Below are 24600 nucleotides of genomic sequence, written 5' to 3'. Positions count from 1 at the left end.
GTTGATACACTTACCAAGCACGGTTTTTCAAAAACTATCACTTAGAAATTTAGATTCATTCAGAAAGAGACAAACGCAAAGTGGCTGAAATTTGTATTTAGCGTGACAGAGAATCTAACAGCAAATAACTTGAATAATTCTTATAATTTTAACACAATGTCTATTGCTCATAAATTTAAAGATAAACTACGAACAGATGATGTCATTATTTCTGAATCTGTCGACTTTTCAAGTCTTCTTCTCTCGAAACCGGTGTTAAAAGGTCTAACCGACGCGGGTTTTCAAAAGCCATCCCCAATCCAGTTGAAAGCTATTCCACTCGGACGTTGTGGTTTGGGTAAATAAAATGGTTAGACTTTAGCCTTTTTAGGGTGTTAGGCCAAACAGTATTCCAGGTAGAACCATATGGCCTATAGATCTAGTATTTATGAGCCCCTAACTATTAGTAGTTTTTCTCACTAAATCTAGAATCTACGCAATTTTCAATTTAAACATGACCACTGAATAATAGACATACATATTTAATCCATAAGCCACTAATTTTGAAGTTTTTAGTTCGTTTTAAACTAAATTACTTAATTTAATATTTATTGACACTCACTGCCATGGCCAACACATCTCTCCATGACAACTCTTCTGACCCTTGAAGGTAAAGAAAACCACAAATGCGATTAGACTTTTTAAGTGGCCATGTACCCAGAGTTCCCCACTAGTGATCATCAAATAGAGGTCACGTGATTTTTAAAATATAAAAAATTTGGTTGTCATTCAAAAGTCGTGTCTTATTTTAAAAAGCGCATGCAATATTTGATTTATTTCTTCATATAATGATAAACCTAATAGTTCTACAACCTCCAATTCATTTTTGTGACCTCCAGGCTGATATTTTAGAAGTTCTATTAATTTTAATGAGACCGACTTTTAAATTTAGCCTTCATTCTCCAAAGCAAATTTTAAAACGCTTTTCTGGCATATTTAGCCTTGCCACTTATGGTTTGTTGTTATGACACGGAAATCCCGCCATTTTGCGCGTGGTAAACATTTTTAAATGTAATTAGTTGAAGGTCTCTGGAATTTGGCCGAAAAATCGCCGAAAATCTAACGTCCGGTCCGGGCGCCATATTGTTGTTAGCAACCGACCACGCCTCCAAGTTAGCGAGAAATACTATACTAACTAACCTAAAAGCCTGGCTGCTACTACTGTTGACTGAATAAATATTATATTATTATGTCATTATGAGCCTAAAAATAAAATATTAAAAAGTATCCTATGCCTATTGCTAAGGCGATTGCCTATCTACTATTACTAAAAAATGATAAAATCACCCCTGCTTCTTATTGTCACTATTCTTACTAAACTAGTACTAGAAATAACTAGATCTACTATACATAACTATAGGCCTACTATTATAATAATATTAATAGCCTAATACTCAATAATTGATAAGCCTCACCACCCTACCCGATAAAAATAAATGATAAATAATTAAAATTGATTGTGTAGCCTACAACTACATGGATGAAAAACTTGTTTTTATATTGATTCCTTGGGGTTGGCATGGTCGAGTCGGTAAAACTCATTGTTGCATAACCGAAATGTCTCAAGTTTGAACCCTCGGGCAGATGAGGCTCGTTAGCTGGGGACAGCTACTCTTCCTTGTAGTTTGTTCTTGGTTGGACAAAACTATGGAAGTAAATCCAAAAAGAAAAGGCTGAAATCTGAGTCAATGGCCTAAAATTAAGAACGAAGAAGAAGAAGATTTATAGTTTTGTGAAAAAAAATAATCTTAAACTACAGTAGCTATTAAGAATGGTGTTCTAATTATAATACTCAAGAAAGAATTAGAAAAGTATAGCCCTATTTATAATTTATTGTATAATCTTTATCTTAACAGATCTTATTGTGCAAGCTAAATCTGGCACTGGAAAGACATGTGTCTTCACAGTTGTGGCCCTAGAAAGTTTGGAGCTAAGTCCTGTCTGCATACAAGTATGTTTTTATAGCTCATCTTATAAACATGGCATTCTTGCATTAATAATTGAACTTGTCTTAAGATCTTAAATAATGTATACCATTTTTCTTCTCATTGTTTTAGTAGACCTGCAGACCCAGATGAATTGCTCATCTTATTAAGATGGTTTTCATGTATAAGTAGTTTCACTAGTCAGAAAACTATTTTTAAAAATGTACACCTTTCCTCTTGTTTTAGGTTTTAGTTCTGGCACCAACCAGAGAAATAGCACAGCAGATTCAAGAAGTCATAAAAACTATTGGCTTGCCAATGGCTGGTCTAAAATGTCACACCTTTATTGGTGGCATGCCAGTGCTGCAGGATAAAATTCTGGCCAAAAACTGTCATATTGCAGTTGGAACACCAGGTTAGAGAAAAAAATTTTTTAAGCTGACACTAGATTTTTTACATTCTTTCAATTGTGTGTCCTCATGTGCTCAAATTGATTTCTACCTCACGTTAGTTTTTTAAAATTCTTTAAATAATGTGCACCCACATATTCTTGCTTCAGGTAGAATAAAACAGCTGATAGAAATTGATGCTATAAAAACAAATAGCATTAGACTTTTTATTCTTGATGAAGCAGACAAACTTCTGGAGGGAGATTTCCAAGAACCTATCAAGTAATGTTCATACTTTATGTGTAGTCATGCCGCTTGTAATGTTCATACTTTATGTGTAGTCATGCCGCTTGTAATGTTCATACTTTATGTGTAGTCATGCCGCTTGTAATGTTCATACTTTATGTGTAGTCATGCCGCTTGTAATGTTCATACTTTATGTGTAGTCATGCCGCTTGTAATGTTCATACTTTATGTGTAGTCATGCCGCTTGTAATGTTCATACTTTATGTGTAGTCATGCCGCTTGTAATGTTCATACTTTATGTGTAGTCATGCCGCTTGTAATGTTCATACTTTATGTGTAGTCATGCTGCTTGTAATGTTCATACTTTATGTGTAGTCATGCAGATTTTAAAATAAATAAATTTACCTAAAAAAGAATGCATTTGCTGATTTTTAATTATAAATTAATAGCTGTAGGACTATATATTCAGATAAATGTAAAATAGTAAAGAGCTTATGGTAATTAAAAAAAATTGAATCAACAGCTGGATATATTCAAGTTTACCTGAAAACAAACAAATTCTGGCACTATCAGCCACCTATCCAGAGTATTTGGCGCGACAATTGACATCTTATATGAGAAATCCAACATTTGTTCGTCTCAATGTTACAGATCCAGCATTATTAGGTAAGTTTAAATTAATTTATTTGGCATCACATTGTAATTTGAAAGTGATAACAAGCTCATACAAAGTGCTCCGATTATAATACTTGACTGAATGTCTGCAGGTATAAAGCAGTATCATGTTGTTGTGCCTAACCACCCCATGCCAAACATTGTTTTCAATTCTAAAACTGAAGTGGTTGTTAAAATACTTTCTACTGTGAGCTTCCAGCAGTGCCTCATCTTCTCAAATCTACAGACCAGGTACAGTCTTTAGATAGTAAAATTATCCATTTCCCAAGACTTTTCTGTGGGTGTGGAATGCTAAAGACATGGTTTTTGTTGTTGCAGAGCCCAAAATCTCCAGTCAGAACTGCAGTCGAGGAACTGGCCAACAGCTTGTATTGCAGGCTGCTTGGATCAGAAGGAAAGGAATTTTGCTATGGAGCAGCTCAAGACATACAAGTGTCGCATCTTGATCTCAACTGATTTGGTACATATAACTTTATCAAGTTTCCTGAAGCCGGGTTGGAACCAGGCATTGTTAAATAAATTGAAATTTATCCCTTTGCAGGCCAATGCGCCCACGGGTGCCCGAAAAATTGTTAGTGTGGTACAGCCTGGTGTGCCCGCGGGCGCCCTACTATGTATATTATGTTTATTTATGCGTAGTAGCGGAAATCTCGTTGTACGAGATTTTGAAGATACCGCCAGAAGCGAGAAATAATAAGTTTAACCAGCACTGACAACTGATGGATGATTTTTTGTGTGCTGACAACTTATTTTTTTTTTTAGACGTCTAGGGGTATTGATGCTGACAACTTATTTTTTTGTTAGACGTCTAGGGGTATTGATGCTGACAACTTTTTTTTTTTTTAGACGTCTAGGGGTATTGATGCTGACAACTTATTTTTTTTTAAGACGTCTAGGGGTATTGATGCTGACAACTTATTTTTTTGTTAGACGTCTAGGGGTATTGATGCTGACAACTTTTTTTTTTTTTAGACGTCTAGGGGTATTGATGCTGACAACTTATTTTTTTTTAAGACGTCTAGGGGTATTGATGCTGACAACTTATTTTTTTGTTAGACGTCTAGGGGTATTGATGCTGACAACTTATTTTTTTTTAAGACGTCTAGGGGTATTGATGCTGACAACTTATTTTTTTGTTAGACGTCTAGGGGCATTGATGCTGACAACTTATTTTTTTGTTAGACGTCTAGGGGCATTGATGCTGACAACTTATTTTTTTGTTAGACGTCTAGGGGCATTGATGCTGACAACTTATTTTTTTGTTAGACGTCTAGGGGTATTGATGCTGACAACTTATTTTTTTGTTAGACGTCTAGGGGTATTGATGCTGACAACTTATTTTTTTGTTAGACGTCTAGGGGTATTGATGCTGACAACTTATTTTTTTGTTAGACGTCTAGGGGTATTGATGCTGACAACTTATTTTTTTGTTAGACGTCTAGGGGTATTGATGCTGACAACTTATTTTTTTGTTAGACGTCTAGGGGTATTGATGCTGACAACTTATTTTTTTGTTAGACGTCTAGGGGTATTGATGCTGACAACTTATTTTTTAGACGTCTAGGGGTATTGATGCTGACAACTTATTTTTTTGTTAGACGTCTAGGGGTATTGATGCTGACAAGGTAAACCTGGTGATCAACCTGGACGTCCCAACAGATGCTGAAACCTACCTACACAGGATTGGCAGGGCTGGGCGTTTTGGTCAGTTGCTGTAGTCTAGTGTGTTGTGGTCAGTGGCTGTAGTCTAGTGTGTTTTGGTCAGTTGATGTAGTCTAGTGTGTTGTGGTCAGTTGCTGTAGTCTAGTGTGTTGTGGTCAGTTGCTGTAGTCTAGTGTGTTGTGGTCAGTTGCTGTAGTCTAGTGTGTTGTGGTCAGTTGCTGTAGTCTAGTGTGTTGTGGTCAGTTGCTGTAGTCTAGTGTGTTTCAGTCAGTTGATGTAGTCTAGTGTGTTGTGGTCAGTGGCTGTAGTCTAGTGTGTTGTGGTCAGTGGCTGTAGTCTAGTGTGTTTTGGTCAGTGGCTGTAGTCTAGTGTGTTGTGGTCAGTGGCTGTAGTCTAGTGTGTTTTGGTCAGTGGCTGTAGTCTAGTGTGTTGTGGTCAGTGGCTGTAGTCTAGTGTGTTGTGGTCAGTTGCTGTAGTCCAGTGTGTTGTGGTCAGTGGCTGTAGTCTAGTGTGTTGTGGTCAGTGGCTGTAGTCTAGTGTGTTTTGGTCAGTGGCTGTAGTCTAGTGTGTTGTGGTCAGTGGCTGTAGTCTAGTGTGTTTTGGTCAGTGGCTGTAGTCTAGTGTGTTGTGGTCAGTTGCTGTAGTCTAGTGTGTTTTGGTCAGTTGCTGTAGTCTAGTGTGTTGTGGTCAGTTGCTGTAGTCTAGTGTGTTGTGGTCAGTTGCTGTAGTCTAGTGTGTTGTGGTCAGTTGCTGTAGTCTAGTGTGTTGTGGTCAGTTGCTGTAGTCTAGTGTGTTGTGGTCAGTGGCTGTAGTCTAGTGTGTTTTGGTCAGTTGATGTAGTCTAGTGTGTTGTGGTCAGTTGCTGTAGTCTAGTGTGTTTTGGTCAGTTGCTGTAGTCTAGTGTGTTGTGGTCAGTGGCTGTAGTCTAGTGTGTTTTGGTCAGTGGCTGTAGTCTAGTGTGTTTTGGTCAGTTGATGTAGTCTAGTGTGTTTTGGTCAGTTGATGTAGTCTAGTGTGTTTTGGTCAGTTGATGTAGTCTAGTGTGTTTTGGTCAGTTGCTGTAGTCTAGTGTGTTTTGGTCAGTGGCTGTAGTCTAGTGTGTTGTGGTCAGTTGCTGTAGTCTAGTGTGTTGTGGTCAGTGGCTGTAGTCTAGTGTGTTTTGGTCAGTTGATGTAGTCTAGTGTGTTTTGGTCAGTTGCTGTAGTCTAGTGTGTTGTGGTCAGTGGCTGTAGGCTAGTGTGTTGTGGTCAGTGGCTGTAGTCTAGTGTGTTGTGGTCAGTGGCTGTAGTCTAGTGTGTTTTGGTCAGTGGCTGTAGTCTAGTGTGTTGTGGTCAGTGGCTGTAGTCTAGTGTGTTTTGGTCAGTGGCTGTAGTCTAGTGTGTTGTGGTCAGTGGCTGTAGTCTAGTGTGTTGTGGTCAGTTGCTGTAGTCCAGTGTGTTGTGGTCAGTGGCTGTAGTCTAGTGTGTTGTGGTCAGTGGCTGTAGTCTAGTGTGTTTTGGTCAGTGGCTGTAGTCTAGTGTGTTGTGGTCAGTGGCTGTAGTCTAGTGTGTTTTGGTCAGTGGCTGTAGTCTAGTGTGTTGTGGTCAGTTGCTGTAGTCTAGTGTGTTTTGGTCAGTTGCTGTAGTCTAGTGTGTTGTGGTCAGTTGCTGTAGTCTAGTGTGTTGTGGTCAGTTGCTGTAGTCTAGTGTGTTGTGGTCAGTTGCTGTAGTCTAGTGTGTTGTGGTCAGTGGCTGTAGTCTAGTGTGTTTTGGTCAGTTGATGTAGTCTAGTGTGTTGTGGTCAGTTGCTGTAGTCTAGTGTGTTTTGGTCAGTTGCTGTAGTCTAGTGTGTTGTGGTCAGTGGCTGTAGTCTAGTGTGTTTTGGTCAGTGGCTGTAGTCTAGTGTGTTTTGGTCAGTTGATGTAGTCTAGTGTGTTTTGGTCAGTTGATGTAGTCTAGTGTGTTTTGGTCAGTTGATGTAGTCTAGTGTGTTTTGGTCAGTTGCTGTAGTCTAGTGTGTTTTGGTCAGTGGCTGTAGTCTAGTGTGTTGTGGTCAGTTGCTGTAGTCTAGTGTGTTGTGGTCAGTTGCTGTAGTCTAGTGTGTTTTGGTCAGTGGCTGTAGTCTAGTGTGTTTTGGTCAGTTGATGTAGTCTAGTGTGTTTTGGTCAGTTGCTGTAGTCTAGTGTGTTGTGGTCAGTGGCTGTAGGCTAGTGTGTTGTGGTCAGTTGCTGTAGTCTAGTGTGTTGTGGTCAGTTGCTGTAGTCTAGTGTGTTGTGGTCAGTTGCTGTAGTCTAGTGTGTTGTGGTCAGTTGCTGTAGTCTAGTGTGTTTCAGTCAGTTGCTGTAGTCTAGTGTGTTTTGGTCAGTTGCTGTAGTCTAGTGTGTTTTGGTCAGTTGCTGTAGTCTAGTGTGTTTTGGTCAGTTGCTGTAGTCTAGTGTGTTTCGGTCAGTTGCTGTAGGCTAGTGTGTTTCAGTCAGTTGCTGTAGTCTAGTGTGTTGTGGTCAGTGGCTGTAGTCTAGTGTGTTTTGGTCAGTTGCTGTAGTCTAGTGTGTTGTGGTCAGTTGCTGTAGTCTAGTGTGTTGTGGTCAGTTGCTGTAGTCTAGTGTGTTGTGGTCAGTTGCTGTAGTCTAGTGTGTTGTGGTCAGTTGCTGTAGTCTAGTGTGTTGTGGTCAGTGGCTGTAGTCTAGTGTGTTTTGGTCAGTTGATGTAGTCTAGTGTGTTGTGGTCAGTTGCTGTAGTCTAGTGTGTTTTGGTCAGTTGCTGTAGTCTAGTGTGTTGTGGTCAGTGGCTGTAGTCTAGTGTGTTTTGGTCAGTGGCTGTAGTCTAGTGTGTTTTGGTCAGTTGATGTAGTCTAGTGTGTTTTGGTCAGTTGATGTAGTCTAGTGTGTTTTGGTCAGTTGATGTAGTCTAGTGTGTTTCAGTCAGTTGCTGTAGTCTAGTGTGTTTCAGTCAGTTGATGTAGTCTAGTGTGTTGTGGTCAGTGGCTGTAGTCTAGTGTGTTTTGGTCAGTGGCTGTAGTCTAGTGTGTTGTGGTCAGTTGCTGTAGTCTAGTGTGTTGTGGTCAGTTGCTGTAGTCTAGTGTGTTGTGGTCAGTGGCTGTAGTCTAGTGTGTTTTGGTCAGTTGCTGTAGTCTAGTGTGTTTTGGTCAGTGGCTGTAGTCTAGTGTGTTGTGGTCAGTTGCTGTAGTCTAGTGTGTTGTGGTCAGTTGCTGTAGTCTAGTGTGTTGTGGTCAGTTGCTGTAGTCTAGTGTGTTGTGGTCAGTTGCTGTAGTCTAGTGTGTTTTGGTCAGTTGCTGTAGTCTAGTGTGTTTTGGTCAGTTGCTGTAGTCTAGTGTGTTGTGGTCAGTTGATGTAGTCTAGTGTGTTGTGGTCAGTTGCTGTAGTCTAGTGTGTTGTGGTCAGTTGCTGTAGTCTAGTGTGTTGTGGTCAGTTGCTGTAGTCTAGTGTGTTGTGGTCAGTTGCTGTAGTCTAGTGTGTTTTGGTCAGTTGCTGTAGTCTAGTGTGTTTTGGTCAGTTGCTGTAGTCTAGTGTGTTGTGGTCAGTTGATGTAGTCTAGTGTGTTTTGGTCAGTGGCTGTAGTCTAGTGTGTTTCAGTCAGTTGCTGTAGTCTAGTGTGTTTTGGTCAGTTGCTGTAGTCTAGTGTGTTTTGGTCAGTTGCTGTAGTCTAGTGTGTTTTGGTCAGTTGCTGTAGTCTAGTGTGTTGTGGTCAGTGGCTGTAGTCTAGTGTGTTGTGGTCAGTGGCTGTAGTCCAGTGTGTTGTGGTCAGTGGCTGTAGTCTAGTGTGTTGTGGTCAGTGGCTGTAGTCTAGTGTGTTTTGGTCAGTTGATGTAGTCTAGCGTGTTATGGTCAGTTGCTGTAGTCTAGTGTGTTTTGGTCAGTGGCTGTAGTCTAGTGTGTTGTGGTCAGTTGCTGTAGTCTAGTGTGTTGTGGTCAGTTGCTGTAGTCTAGTGTGTTTTGGTCAGTTGCTGTAGTCTAGTGTGTTGTGGTCAGTGGCTGTAGTCTAGTGTGTTTTGGTCAGTTGATGTAGTCTAGTGTGTTGTGGTCAGTTGCTGTAGTCTAGTGTGTTTTGGTCAGTTGCTGTAGTCTAGTGTGTTGTGGTCAGTGGCTGTAGTCTAGTGTGTTTCAGTCAGTGGCTGTAGTCTAGTGTGTTTTGGTCAGTTGATGTAGTCTAGTGTGTTTTGGTCAGTTGATGTAGTCTAGTGTGTTTTGGTCAGTTGATGTAGTCTAGTGTGTTTTGGTCAGTTGCTGTAGTCTAGTGTGTTTTGGTCAGTGGCTGTAGTCTAGTGTGTTGTGGTCAGTTGCTGTAGTCTAGTGTGTTGTGGTCAGTGGCTGTAGTCTAGTGTGTTTTGGTCAGTTGATGTAGTCTAGTGTGTTTTGGTCAGTTGCTGTAGTCTAGTGTGTTGTGGTCAGTGGCTGTAGGCTAGTGTGTTGTGGTCAGTGGCTGTAGTCTAGTGTGTTGTGGTCAGTGGCTGTAGTCTAGTGTGTTTTGGTCAGTGGCTGTAGTCTAGTGTGTTGTGGTCAGTGGCTGTAGTCTAGTGTGTTTTGGTCAGTGGCTGTAGTCTAGTGTGTTGTGGTCAGTGGCTGTAGTCTAGTGTGTTGTGGTCAGTTGCTGTAGTCCAGTGTGTTGTGGTCAGTGGCTGTAGTCTAGTGTGTTGTGGTCAGTGGCTGTAGTCTAGTGTGTTTTGGTCAGTGGCTGTAGTCTAGTGTGTTGTGGTCAGTGGCTGTAGTCTAGTGTGTTTTGGTCAGTGGCTGTAGTCTAGTGTGTTGTGGTCAGTTGCTGTAGTCTAGTGTGTTTTGGTCAGTTGCTGTAGTCTAGTGTGTTGTGGTCAGTTGCTGTAGTCTAGTGTGTTGTGGTCAGTTGCTGTAGTCTAGTGTGTTGTGGTCAGTTGCTGTAGTCTAGTGTGTTGTGGTCAGTTGCTGTAGTCTAGTGTGTTGTGGTCAGTGGCTGTAGTCTAGTGTGTTTTGGTCAGTTGATGTAGTCTAGTGTGTTGTGGTCAGTTGCTGTAGTCTAGTGTGTTTTGGTCAGTTGCTGTAGTCTAGTGTGTTGTGGTCAGTGGCTGTAGTCTAGTGTGTTTTGGTCAGTGGCTGTAGTCTAGTGTGTTTTGGTCAGTTGATGTAGTCTAGTGTGTTTTGGTCAGTTGATGTAGTCTAGTGTGTTTTGGTCAGTTGCTGTAGTCTAGTGTGTTTTGGTCAGTGGCTGTAGTCTAGTGTGTTGTGGTCAGTTGCTGTAGTCTAGTGTGTTGTGGTCAGTTGCTGTAGTCTAGTGTGTTTTGGTCAGTGGCTGTAGTCTAGTGTGTTTTGGTCAGTTGATGTAGTCTAGTGTGTTTTGGTCAGTTGCTGTAGTCTAGTGTGTTGTGGTCAGTGGCTGTAGGCTAGTGTGTTGTGGTCAGTTGCTGTAGTCTAGTGTGTTGTGGTCAGTTGCTGTAGTCTAGTGTGTTGTGGTCAGTTGCTGTAGTCTAGTGTGTTGTGGTCAGTTGCTGTAGTCTAGTGTGTTTCAGTCAGTTGCTGTAGTCTAGTGTGTTTTGGTCAGTTGCTGTAGTCTAGTGTGTTTTGGTCAGTTGCTGTAGTCTAGTGTGTTTTGGTCAGTTGATGTAGTCTAGTGTGTTTTGGTCAGTTGATGTAGTCTAGTGTGTTTCAGTCAGTTGCTGTAGTCTAGTGTGTTTCAGTCAGTTGATGTAGTCTAGTGTGTTGTGGTCAGTGGCTGTAGTCTAGTGTGTTTTGGTCAGTGGCTGTAGTCTAGTGTGTTGTGGTCAGTTGCTGTAGTCTAGTGTGTTGTGGTCAGTTGCTGTAGTCTAGTGTGTTGTGGTCAGTGGCTGTAGTCTAGTGTGTTTTGGTCAGTTGCTGTAGTCTAGTGTGTTTTGGTCAGTGGCTGTAGTCTAGTGTGTTGTGGTCAGTTGCTGTAGTCTAGTGTGTTGTGGTCAGTTGCTGTAGTCTAGTGTGTTGTGGTCAGTTGCTGTAGTCTAGTGTGTTTTGGTCAGTTGATGTAGTCTAGTGTGTTTTGGTCAGTGGCTGTAGGCTAGTGTGTTGTGGTCAGTTGCTGTAGTCTAGTGTGTTGTGGTCAGTGGCTGTAGTCTAGTGTGTTTTGGTCAGTGGCTGTAGTCTAGTGTGTTTTGGTCAGTTGATGTAGTCTAGTGTGTTTTGGTCAGTTGCTGTAGTCTAGTGTTTTGTGGTCAGTGGCTGTAGGCTAGTGTGTTGTGGTCAGTTGCTGTAGTCTAGTGTGTTGTGGTCAGTTGCTGTAGTCTAGTGTGTTGTGGTCAGTTGCTGTAGTCTAGTGTGTTGTGGTCAGTTGCTGTAGTCTAGTGTGTTTTGGTCAGTTGCTGTAGTCTAGTGTGTTTTGGTCAGTTGCTGTAGTCTAGTGTGTTGTGGTCAGTTGATGTAGTCTAGTGTGTTTTGGTCAGTGGCTGTAGTCTAGTGTGTTTCAGTCAGTTGCTGTAGTCTAGTGTGTTTTGGTCAGTTGCTGTAGTCTAGTGTGTTTTGGTCAGTTGCTGTAGTCTAGTGTGTTTTGGTCAGTTGCTGTAGTCTAGTCTGTTGTGGTCAGTGGCTGTAGTCTAGTGTGTTGTGGTCAGTGGCTGTAGTCCAGTGTGTTGTGGTCAGTGGCTGTAGTCTAGTGTGTTGTGGTCAGTGGCTGTAGTCTAGTGTGTTTTGGTCAGTGGCTGTAGTCTAGTGTGTTGTGGTCAGTTGCTGTAGTCTAGTGTGTTGTGGTCAGTTGCTGTAGTCTAGTGTGTTTTGGTCAGTTGATGTAGTCTAGTGTGTTTTGGTCAGTGGCTGTAGTCTAGTGTGTTTTGGTCAGTGGCTGTAGTCTAGTGTGTTGTGGTCAGTGGCTGTAGGCTAGTGTGTTGTGGTCAGTTGCTGTAGTCTAGTGTGTTGTGCTCAGTTGCTGTAGTCTAGTGTGTTGTGGTCAGTTGCTGTAGTCTAGTGTGTTTTGGTCAGTGGCTGTAGTCTAGTGTGTTGTGGTCAGTTGCTGTAGTCTAGTGTGTTGTGGTCAGTTGCTGTAGTCTAGTGTGTTGTGGTCAGTTGCTGTAGTCTAGTGTGTTTCAGTCAGTTGATGTAGTCTAGTGTGTTGTGGTCAGTGGCTGTAGTCTAGTGTGTTGTGGTCAGTGGCTGTAGTCTAGTGTGTTTTGGTCAGTGGCTGTAGTCTAGTGTGTTGTGGTCAGTGGCTGTAGTCTAGTGTGTTTTGGTCAGTGGCTGTAGTCTAGTGTGTTTTGGTCAGTGGCTGTAGTCTAGTGTGTTGTGGTCAGTGGCTGTAGTCTAGTGTGTTGTGGTCAGTTGCTGTAGTCTAGTGTGTTTTGGTCAGTTGATGTAGTCTAGTGTGTTGTGGTCAGTTGCTGTAGTCTAGTGTGTTTTGGTCAGTTGATGTAGTCTAGTGTGTTTCAGTCAGTTGCTGTAGTCTAGTGTGTTTTGGTCAGTGGCTGTAGTCTAGTGTGTTTCAGTCAGTTGATGTTGTCTAGTGTGTTTCAGTCAGTTGCTGTAGTCTAGTGTGTTGTGGTCAGTGGCTGTAGTCTAGTGTGTTGTGGTCAGTGGCTGTAGTCTAGTGTGTTTTGGTCAGTGGCTGTAGTCTAGTGTGTTTTGGTCAGTTGATGTAGTCTAGTGTGTTTTGGTCAGTTGCTGTAGGCTAGTGTGTTTTGGTCAGTGGCTGTAGTCTAGTGTGTTGTGGTCAGTTGATGTAGTCTAGTGTGTTTTGGTCAGTGGCTGTAGTCTAGTGTGTTTTGGTCAGTTGCTGTAGTCTAGTGTGTTGTGGTCAGTTGCTGTAGTCTAGTGTGTTGTGGTCAGTGGCTGTAGTCTAGTGTGTTTCAGTCAGTTGCTGTAGTCTAGTGTGTTGTGGTCAGTGGCTGTAGTCTAGTGTGTTTTGGTCAGTGGCTGTAGTCTAGTGTGTTTTGGTCAGTTGCTGTAGGCTAGTGTGTTTTGGTCAGTGGCTGTAGTCTAGTGTGTTGTGGTCAGTGGCTGTAGTCCAGTGTGTTGTGGTCAGTGGCTGTAGTCTAGTGTGTTTTGGTCAGTTGATGTAGTCTAGTGTGTTGTGGTCAGTGGCTGTAGTCTAGTGTGTTTCAGTCAGTTGCTGTAGTCTAGTGTGTTGTGGTCAGTGGCTGTAGTCTAGTGTGTTTTGGTCAGTGGCTGTAGTCTAGTGTGTTGTGGTCAGTTGCTGTAGTCTAGTGTGTTGTGGTCAGTGGCTGTAGTCTAGTGTGTTTTGGTCAGTTGATGTAGTCTAGTGTGTTTTGGTCAGTTGATGTAGTCTAGTGTGTTTTGGTCAGTTGCTGTAGTCTAGTGTGTTGTGGTCAGTTGCTGTAGTCTAGTGTGTTTTGGTCAGTTGCTGTAGTCTAGTGTGTTGTGGTCAGTTGCTGTAGTCTAGTGTGTTGTGGTCAGTTGCTGTAGTCTAGTGTGTTTTGGTCAGCTGCTGTAGTCTAGTGTGTTGTGGTCAGTTGCTGTAGTCTAGTGTGTTTTGGTCAGTGGCTGTAGTCTAGTGTGTTTCAGTCAGTGGCTGTAGTCTAGTGTGTTTTGGTCAGTTGATGTAGTCTAGTGTGTTTTGGTCAGTTGCTGTAGTCTAGTGTGTTGTGGTCAGTTGCTGTAGTCTAGTGTGTTGTGGTCAGTTGCTGTAGTCTAGTGTGTTTTGGTCAGTTGATGTAGTCTAGTGTGTTGTGGTCAGTGGCTGTAGTCTAGTGTGTTTTGGTCAGTTGCTGTAGTCTAGTGTGTTGTGGTCATATTCTATTTTATCGTATTATGTCATTTACTAGGAACTTGCCCCCTGTATGTGAATTCTCAAAAAACTATCAGTTGTGTCACAGACTTGCCTACCATTTCTTGAGTCTCTTTTTTTAATCACTGGCAATGCTAGTCCAACTCTTACTGTTAGAGAAAGTTTAGGGGGGATTACTCCCACTTTTTTAAAATAGATATTTTGTTATATTACATATGTGATTTATTTACTAAAGATGTGTGCACTCCCCTGTGTGGTATTGTTTTAGACACAGTTAAACATGTTTCCCACAGGAAGTTTTGGAGCAGCAGTTACCATAGTAACAAGTGAAGGTCAAGACAAAGTTTTGTGGGCCATAGAGAAGAAATGTAAAACTTGTATACACAAGCTCCCAGGTTAGAACTGGTGTCTATTCATTGACCCATGCTAGATTTGAAAAGAAAATAGATTTAGATTGGATGTATTTGATGTCTTTATACAAATCAAATGATTTTATTTCAGATCCTATACCTAAAGATTTGGTTACTAAGTCATTGCCTCTCAGGCTGGATGATATTGTGGTTACAGAACAAATTATGACCCATCCATTGAGCAACACCATAGTTGATGGTACACCTTCAGTTGTTACACAGTGTGAAAGGACTGCCCAAATACTGTCATCAGATTGTGTTGATGGTACGCCTTCAGTTGTTACACAGTGTGAAAGGACTGCCCAATTATTGTCATCAGATTGTGTTGATGGTATGCCTTCAGTTGTTACACAGTGTGAAAGGACTGCCCAAATATTGTCATCAGATTGTGTTGATGGTATGCCTTCAGTTGTTACAAAGTGTGAAAGGACTGCCCAAATATTGTCATCAGATTGTGTTGATGGTATGCCTTCAGTTGTTACACAGTGTGAAAGGACTGCCCAAATATTGTCATCAGATTGTGTTGATGGTATGCCTTCAGTTGTTACACAGTGTGAAAGGACTGCCCAAATATTGTCATCAGATTGTGTTGATGGTACGCCCTCAGTTGTTACAAAGTGTGAAAGGACTGCCCAAATACTGTCATCAGATTGTACAACAGTTGCAGGCCAACAGTGTAACGGCAATGCTGATGTGTGTACATTCTATGTGGACAGGGAGGTGACACCACAAAACAGCGCAGATATCAACACATTGACTGCCTCTCTCACACCAATACAGGGTCATACATCAGAAGCCAGGACTAACACAAATACAGTAGAAAGTTTACAGCCCATTGTAGCAGAACTTAGTGAAACACCTGTGGTAGTGGAAAGTGAACCACCTGTGGTAGTAGAAAGTGAACCACCTGTGGTAGTAGGAAGTGAAACACCTGTGGTAGTAGGAAGTGAAACACCTGTGGCAGTAGAAAGTGAAACACCTGTGGTAGTAGAAAGTGAAACACCTGTGGTAGAAGAACTTAGTGAAATGCCTGTGGTAGTAGAAAGTGAAGCACCTGTGGTAGCAGAAAGTGAAACACCTGTGGTAGCAGAAAGTGAACCACCTGTGGTAGCAGAAAGTGAACCACCTGTGGTAGTAGAAAGTGAAACACCTGTGGTAGTAGAAAGTGAAACACCTGTGGTAGTAGAAAGTGAAACACCTGTGGTAGCTCAAAGTTTGAGTTCTGACAGAAGAAATGACACAGAGCAAAGTGAATCAGCCCAGCTGACAAGAAAAAAAAATGCCTTGTCACAAGTAAAATGTGTCACAGCCTTTATTGAAAACATGTCACAAGTCATTTTGACAGAAGTTGTGGAGATGAATTCTGAAGCTGTCAATCACAACACAGAGACGGGTCTTGTCAGTGACAGTACTGAGGCGGGTCTTGTCAGTGACAGTACTGAGGCGGGTCTTGTCAGTGACAGTACTGAGGCGGGTCTTGTCAGTGACAGCACAGAGGAGGGCCTTTTAATTAACCATCATAAAAGCCCAGTTGACAGAGTTAGTGCAGCAGGGATTGTTGTGTTGGTACAAGAAACTCAAGTGTTAAGAAGAAGGGCTTCTACAGAATGTGGGGGTGAGACTCAGGTGACAGAAGGTGGCACAGAATGTGGAGGTGAGACTCAGGTGAGAGAAGGTGGCACAGAATGTGGAGGTGAGACTCAGGTGACAGAAGGTGGCACAGAATGTGGAGGTGAGACTCAGGTGACAGAAGGTGGCACAGAATGTGGAGGTGAGACTCAGGTGAGAGAAGGTGGCACAGAATGTGGAGGTGAGACTCAGGTGACAGAAGGTGGCACAGAATGTGGAGGTGAGACTCAGGTGAGAGAAGGTGGCACAGAATGTGGAGGTGAGACTCAGGTGACAGAAGCTGGCACAGAATGTGGAGGTGAGACTCAGGTGAGAGAAGGTGAAATAAGCTGCAACTTAGCTCCTGATGGACTGGTGCCTAAAGCCAGAGCTAAACCCAGGCAGAGAAGGGGAGCACCCAGGTCCTTTGCTGTGTCTGACTTCCTGCACTGCATGAATGAAGGTCTCAGCTCCTTCAGGACAATGGACCTTGGGGGAGGGGGAGATAGGATAGAGAAGATGGACACAGTGGGGGCTGGCAGAGCACCTGGTCTAGCACCAGGTGCTGGAGGATCAGAAGACTCACCTGCAGCATGCTCAGGGAATGGGGCAGGTGCTTGTAGTTTACTTGAGAGGACAGAAGCTTCATTGAAGACTGCATGTGAAGCTGATGTTCTGATGGAAACTGATCTAATAAGTTTAGTCAGTTCAGTAGGTCCCAGCAAGGCAGACACCAATGACCTAACAGTCAGTCCAGTAGGTCCCAGCAAGGCAGACACCAATGACCTAACAGTCAGTCCAGTAGGTCCCAGCAAGGCAGACACCAATGACCTAACAGTCAGTCCAGTAGGTCCCAGCAAGGCAGACACCAATGACCTAACAGTCAGTCCAGTAGGTCCCAGCAAGGCAGACACCAATGACCTAACAGTCAGTCCAGTAGGTCCCAGCAAGGCAGACACCAATGACCTAACAGTCAGTCCATCAGTCAGTGACCATGTATGGGCCACACTGAATGTGCTGTTGTCCCAAGGCAGGAGTCCCATGAGCACATTTGATGAGGTGGTGGATGACTACACACAGTTCTGTGCCAGCTACCTCACAAAAGATGATGCTTGTGCAACTTTTGAAGTTGGGAAAAGTTTAGAAAAGGATGAGATACTAGAGGGCCCTGGATATCAAGACTTGTGTCATTTTTACAGTGGAAAACTTGCAAGAATCAAATCAGAGTTTGAAGAGAAGCTGACTATGGCTCACCACAACAGTCAAGTCAAGGACCAGGTGACGACTCAAATGTGTGTTGCTAAGGAAACAGCTGCAGCCAATGGTCATGTGAGTGTGGCTACAGCTGATGACAACCACAAGCCAAACAGGCAGAAAAGGAAAGGCTCAAGATGTAATCATGAAAGGGGTGCAGACAGTTTGAACTGGAGGAAAAGAAATGAGGATGGCTGTCACACTGAAAGGTCTGCTACACTGGACCCTCATACATTGGACCCTCGTACAGCAGGGGGGCACAAGTCTCAATTGTCCAGAGGCGCAGTGAAAAAACATGGTCATAATGCTGGGGGAACACGGGAACCCATGGATCTCAGAGCTGGGGGAACACAGGAACCCATGGATCTGAGAGCTGGGGGAACACGGGAACCCATGGATCTCAGAGCTGGGGGAGCAAGGGAAGTCAGAGCTGTAAGAATGAGGGATCCCAGAGCTGAAAGCAACGAAGAAGTCAGGCAACTGGATGAGATGCATGCTGCAATGTTACAGAAGAGAAGAGAGCGCAAGAAGTTACAGCTAAAAAATCAACAAGGCATATGCTTGCAGCCAAAAGATCATCAAGAAGGTACAAACTTGCAGCTAAAAGATCATCAAAGTACACAGCTGCAACTAAAAGATCAAGAAGGTACAAAGTTACTGCTAAAAGATCATGAAGTTACAAAGTTACAGCTAAAAGATCATGAAGGTACAAAGTTACAGCTAAAAGATCAAGATACACAGTTGCAACTTAAAGATCATACAGAAGGCACAAAGTTACAACTAAAAGATCATCAAGAAGGTACTAAGTTACAGCTAAAAGATCAAGAAAGTACATACTTGCAGCTAAAAGATCATCAAGGTACAAAGTTGCAGTTAAAAGATCCTGAAGCTGTGTATCCACAATTAGTGGATGAAGACAGAGAAGTGTCTAATTGTGTACAGGACTTACAAGGTCACATGGATGAGACAGATCAATGCATATTGACAAAACCTCAGGAAAAGAAATCAAGTGCTGGGAAGTTCACACAAGTCAGATTGATCAATGTGTTAGATGTGAAGAAGAATCCTGCCAAGGAAGTTGATTGTCTAGAGAGTAAAGTTAGTGCAAGCACTACAGAGATTTCTCAACTTGAAAACTCCAGAAAAATGGATAGAGTAAAACTGAAGGAACAGCCCAAGGATGTGAAGCTCATGTTGGCACAGAGGATAACAGCAGTAGACCCTCACAATCCAACAAGAGCTAGGCATGGTTACAGAGTGAAAAAGGTCAAACCAATCAAGCCGTCTAAGTCAGATGCTAGATTGGCAGGTCTGGTTGTGTCTGATGGCTCGACCTCATCTACCTCCTCGTACATGACACTGAGTTCCACATCTGATGTGACAGACGCCTCAGACCGTGAGAACACCATCTTCAAGTCCCATTGTTATGCTAATAAATATGCAGATGAGGGTCACCACATTAAAGATGACAAGACTAGTCCAGTCAAACATTTGTACTCTCCTAGACCTGATCAATCCAGCACAGAAACATTCAGCTGTTACAGGGGCTGCTCCATAACCCAAAGCTCACACATCTCATCAGCCCACTACCCCAGGCCACAACCTCTAGACTACCTCGGGGGTGGCTCAACTCTTCCACACACCCCTGCACTGTGGCAACAATCAAAGCATGGGTCTAAAGTAAAAAAACTGTCAAAAACAAGGGAAAAACCAAGTAACAGGCAGCAAGATAGACTTGCACCAAAAAGATGGAGGTCAAAGATTGAAGAACACAAGTTTGAATTAAGTTCTGGAAACCAATCAGAAATGGATCCCTCAGTGGCTCACCAGCAAGGTTCAGGCAGCCAAAGTAGATTCATTCAAGAACAAAATCACTTGTCAAACCCTTATGTCTTTAACCATTCACTCACAGGGCCCATGCCTCCTACACTAGGGCATTGCTGCCCCTTTTATTTCCAGTCACATCTACCACATGCTGCTATGGTGCCACCACCATTTTACAACTACCCTCCAACATATCAGCACAGTCACTACCAGGCTTCAGTAATGCAACTTCAGTATCTCAGGATTATGACACAGGCGCTTTCTCATCTGCATAGACACTATCATACTAAAGAAGAATAGCCCAGTCAGTGCCCTCTTGTAAACAAAGAATAGCCCAGTCAGTGCCCTCTTGTAAACAAAGAATAGCCCAGTCAGTGCCCTTGTACTTCTTTGTGAGACAATGTTCAGCCACTTGCCACCAGCAAGACGGTGGTTAAGGCAAGATGTTGACCTGAGATGACAAAGGGGGAAAAACACAGCACAAGCCAAGTAAAAGTTTTGGGGGTCTAAATGTTCAGGATGACCAACAGCTAGCAAAAAGTGAGGCATTGTGAGAAAAAATTTTTGTTATGCATCCAACAAGTATAAATTCTGTTTGTTCATTTCATACTTGAATGATTAACAATTTGTTATATTATTGTTTGATTAATAAATTTACAAATATGAATATTTTTTTTTTAGTCTTCATCATTCTTGTTTGTACTCAATACTCAAATCTTAATACTGGTAGTACAACAACTAAAGCCAGATAAGATATTCACTAAAATATGCAAATGTTTGAAGGCTCATAGAGAACTTTATTGGACATGATTTATATATTACACAGTTAAAAAATATGAGGCATTTTATTATGGAATGCAATAAAAAAATTATTTGTATTAGATACATCAAGCATCCTGTTATGTTAGGATGTTTCACTGATTTAAAATGAAATGCATATATTACAAATTAAAATACAATGAAGAAGACAAACCTTGGTGTTAAAAAAATATATATTGGCTATATATATATATATAAAAAAAAAATCAACACCAAGAAGGAAAATGTAAGATGACAAACAAAAGAAATGGGCCAGAGCTCTAGAGGTGGTAGGGATGGAGGAACTAGGAGAAGAAAAAAAAAGGAAGCTCTGCAAATGTTCAATTTAAAACAACCTATTATTAGAGTGAATAAAATAGCAAAACTCTTAACCAACTTAGTTTAAATTATTCATGTATAATTGACAGCTCAGCAGTTTACAATGCATTTAATGGCAACACATTGTTAACTGTCAGACATTTAATGAAAACATTAACTGTCAAAATGAAAAGCCAACGGTTAAGCACTGTACAAAAAACCCAGGGTATATACATATTCAAATGTTAGTTTTCAAACAACAGACAGAAAAAAATTCTGATATTTCTGCACTTAGCAAGAATGTAATCAACAAACCAGTTTGACAGCAAGCACAGTCATTATCAAATCCAATTTTAAAAGAGTATAGTGGAGCTGTTTAAAATTCCATTTCCCAAATGCTGCTATCAACATTTGACATAGGGTAGTGAATAAGAATGATCACAGATTACAGAAGCACAAGTAACAAGACCTTAATGTCTACACTGGAGCTCAATCACATGCCAAACCAGTCAAGAAATTGATACAATTGTTAAACAAAAATAACCTATCAATTACATTAAAATTAATTTAAACCAAGATAAATAGACAGGCCAAAAGCACTTTCTGCTAAAGTCAGATAAGGTTTCCACCAAGTTTATGAAAACTAGACAAACACTTGCTGTTAAATAGATCCTTTTTTTTAATGCATTATAATTAAGATATATTTTAAAATAATAAATAATCAATAGAAGTTTTCACTTTTTGTTTAATCAGATATGCATTGCACATAATCCCCAGTTATGTGTGGCCTTTTTTTCCTTTAATTAGAGAGTAGTTAGATGAAAAATATTTGAATATGTGATGATTAGAACAATAGGAAAAAAAAAGTTTCCCACTATGTACATCAACCAACGCTGTACACTGAATTTTTAAAAAAATATGTTGTTTAACATAGGTCCTATTTCTGGTTGAACAATTTAACTTTGGAAAGCTACATCTGTGGTTTGTGCTAACTTATTCATCATTACTAACATGTGACGCCAAAGAAAAATGATGGCGTAAACTGTCCCAGTAACTAGTGAAATAATCAGGATGTTGCATGCCAAATTGTCCCAAAAGAAGTTCAGGAATTAAGCCTAAACGATTCAAAGAATGTCTCAATTTTTTTTTTACAAACAACTTGGTTTTATGTGTCAGCTTGTGTCTAAATTAAATACTTTAATGGTGTATTGACTTGTCTCAACAACACTTTGATGGGGTGTTAACTTGTGTTACTAATGCTTTGGAGGCTAGTCCAAAAGTTTTAAAGAATGCCACAACAAGCTGCCAAAAGTCAATATCAAGACCCCTTTTTATAGCATGTTATGTTACCATCTTGAGTTTAAATATGTAATGTAATATGTGTCCACAGAAAAGGAAAAATGTGTACCTGGAAATATTTGTTTCCAATTTTTAAAAAAGATTTAAGGCCAATTCCTACCAGGCTAACTTTAAATCACACTTGCTTTATAAGTTATATCTGTTTCATTTGCATCAAAAAATCATATAAATCATTTTTGAAGTACTAATATCCAGTCACAAATAGAAAATAATTAAACATTTTCTGGTGGGGATTTCACTTGTTTAGCACTGTCTTTAAATTCGGGAATTGGCAGTTTGGTAGCAGCTGGTGCTTGGGCTGGTGGATGAGGAGAGGAAGGACTTAAAGGCTCTGAAGGGCTTGCTGGTCCCTCATCATCCAGGGAAGGCCAACTAGGAGTGCTATCTGGTTTACTCAATCTTTCATTTAAAGCTTTCAATGCAAGTTGTCTGAAATTTTAAAAGTTTCTTTAAATTTGAATTCCTGCCTAAATTATTTGAAAATTATTTTTATACAAATTTAACAATTAGGTCCTTGAAAGATGTTCAATAAAATACTTTCTAAAATGTCCAATAATCTACACCTTCAATTTGTAAATACCCCTATCATGATCAAGTTTTATGATCTAATAAAATTGTAAAAATCTTACTTTCTTCTTTCAGCATCGTGAGGCTCTGTACCAGGTAATGTTACAGTGATAGTTGTAGGTGAGCTGACATCATACCGACGCTGAGGTTTCTTACAAAGTTTCACTTTAACTAGAGCACTAAATACTGAATTGGATATTATGGCAATTAATGGCTGGAACTGACTTGGGAAGAAACTGAAAACAAACAATTTTTTTGATTCAATATCAAATAAAAATAAATTATTTTCAACCCTATTAACCTACTTTTTCATTGATTTTAAACTTTTATTCTTCCCTCTTGATTAATTATACAAAAGATATAAGTAAGGTACCAGCACTAAGAGATACTATGGCATCAACTTAAAACTAGATAGCAGTAATGGAATATTCAAATTACTAATATTGCTGAGTGTAAACATGACCTCAGCACTAAAACTAACCTAGCTTAGTGAAAAAGTAAAGTACCCAGTACTTTCTATTTATGAGAGATAACAGAAAATACATTTCTTATTTTGGTAGGCCTATTCAATCACCATTTAGGATCACACAAAAATAATACAAATCCATAAATTGAACATTTTACCTAGCAAAGCTAAAGTTATCAGCCATATCACCACGATTTCCATTTGTGTGCTTCTGGTAAAATCGCAGGTATACCCAGCTTACAATCATTCCACTAGCAAACATATATGGATAAGGCCCAGGTAACAAGCCAGCAATTCGCAAAAGTATCACCAAAATTAATAAAGTGATTGGGATGTGGGTATTTCTCAGTTTGCCAAAAGGAAGAGTTGCAAGACAATGATCTGGCATAACTTGCTTCACAGCCACACAAAAACCAGCTATATATCCAGCTAAGCCATAGATGTGTACTTCAAACAAATACTTCTCATCGAGTGTCACCAGATAAATAAAAAAATAGAGAAATGCTGTCATGATTCCAACTCCAATGTTTGTAATTATAAAAAACAGCAGCATATCTGGAGCACCCCATAATGGTTCAAGAAGTTTACCAAACAGCACGATAACAGCAATATCTGATAAAACGTGCCAAAAGTGTAGCTCTACAAAACAATAGAAAATAAAACTGTAAACACGAAAGTTGGGGGGCATGACATATCCAGGAGTTATCGTGATGTATGGAATAGCAGATGAAATAAATGAAAAGAAGTAGCCAATTATGACGACAACTGCTACTACTTTCACTACAATGCTGCTTTTCCCAACAGCAGCTGAAAAATGGTCTTGAATCATTGGTAAAGGAGGAATAACTGAGCCAGTTCCTCTCGAAAATTTGCTCTGAGAGGTGGAAGCCGCCATCTTGTTTGGATATGCAAAAGTGACGTCAACAATGTAAGTTGGTGACCGTGTTGTTAAAAATAATAATTCAATTAATAACGAATCTGCTGTATGCCACTAGCGTTGAACAAATATAGATCTAGGCCCTAATGTAGTTTTCTTTTGTTAATTATTACGTCAATACTGTAATATAGGATTAAATAATACAATTTTAAAGCATTCTAAAATTTTATTTTATTTTTGTGCCACACATTAGATGTAGAAAATAGTTTAACAAATCCGTAAAGGGGTCATCCATAAATGACGTCACGCTTTTTTGGACGATTTTTACCTCCCCCCTCCCCTCCGTCACACATCGTCACAAAAAGCCAGACCCCCCCCCCCCCTAAAATGACGTCACACCTCAACCTACAACTCTCCTCAAAATTGTAGATGAATTTTTCTTAAAACATCGATATTTTTCCAAAATCTTGTCTGAACTCTGTCAACATAGAGTATTTTAATTAATTCATATTACAATTTATTAAAACAGTTTTCTAAAACGCGAAATAACGGCTAAAATTTGTTTTCTTACATTACTTTTTGTTAATGCAAAAATGTGATGTCCCACCATCTGAACCCCCCCCCCCCTCCCCCTCATCACACACCTTCACAAAATTTCGGACCCCCCTCCCCCTACGAGTGTGACGTCATTTATGGACGACCCCAAAGCCAAGTCGCAGTCTATTTTCTTAACTTCGACTGTGCATAATTCAATAATGCAACTCAATATGAGCATTTTATTTTACCTTATTTTGATGCTTCGAACCCTAATAGTGAAGATAAATATATATATATATATATATATATATATATATATATATATATATATATATATATATATATATATATATATATACTAGCTGCATCCCGTGCTCCGCCACGGTAAATCTTTTTAAAATATACCAACTTTGGAACAGAACAAAACAAACTAAAACACAACACAAACGCAAACAAAACACAACCACATTACAACCACAACACAATCACAACACAACCACAACCACAACACAACCACAAAACAACCACAACACAACCACAACACACGGTAAATCTTTTTTAAATGTACCAAGTTGGGAACAGAACAAAACTAAATACAACACAAACGAACGCAAAGAAAAAACACAAACGAAAAAACAAACACAACACTCAACATAAACTCAATTTAAATGTAATCATAAAGGCATATTGCTCACAATCTATCCCGTAGCGCCAAATCGCGCCCTTTCCGAGCGCCGGCGGAAAATTTCGATTTACACCCTCCCACCTCCCTCAAACTTTCGATTTCCACCCTCCCCCCCCCTCTTGCTACGCCTCTGTTATAAAACCCCTAGCTTTTCCGCAAATAAATTAAAGGCAGTATTTAGAATATCCGTGTTTTACCGACCATATTGCACTTTATAAATTCATGCATTTTTTTCAGTACCTTTAAAAATTTACAATAAAGTTTCATGACTAAAACCATTGCGCACCTAATGAAC

The 24600-nt window shown here is 40.6% G+C and overlaps 2 protein-coding genes across 2 annotated transcripts; one reads left to right on the top strand and one right to left on the bottom strand.

Moving 5' to 3' along the window:
* The first annotated feature begins 54 nt into the window (after positions 1-54).
* LOC131937218 (uncharacterized) lies at positions 55-19357 on the top strand. Its single transcript, XM_059294464.1, has 11 exons — positions 55-337; positions 1896-1990; positions 2211-2379; positions 2524-2635; positions 3123-3265; positions 3367-3505; positions 3593-3734; positions 4873-4978; positions 13896-13997; positions 14104-17520; positions 17581-19357. The coding sequence occupies exons 1-11, from the start codon at positions 157-159 to the stop codon at positions 18996-18998; spliced, it is 6024 nt and encodes a 2007-aa protein (XP_059150447.1). The 5' UTR covers positions 55-156; the 3' UTR covers positions 18999-19357.
* Positions 19358-19480: 123 nt separating this feature from the next.
* LOC131937235 (transmembrane protein 115) lies at positions 19481-23122 on the bottom strand. The gene is made up of 3 exons (XM_059294503.1): positions 22365-23122; positions 21803-21976; positions 19481-21602 (listed from the first exon to the last, which is right to left on the bottom strand). The coding sequence occupies exons 1-3, from the start codon at positions 23099-23101 to the stop codon at positions 21386-21388; spliced, it is 1128 nt and encodes a 375-aa protein (XP_059150486.1). The 5' UTR covers positions 23102-23122; the 3' UTR covers positions 19481-21385.
* Positions 23123-24600: the final 1478 nt, after the last annotated feature.

The sequence above is a fragment of the Physella acuta genome, unplaced genomic scaffold (genome assembly GCF_028476545.2).
Source record: "Physella acuta isolate Inbredline_101_S28 unplaced genomic scaffold, ASM2847654v3 ptg000204l, whole genome shotgun sequence".
Classification (NCBI taxonomy): Eukaryota; Metazoa; Mollusca; class Gastropoda; family Physidae; genus Physella; species Physella acuta.
This window is presented reverse-complemented; position numbering and strand designations above follow the sequence as displayed.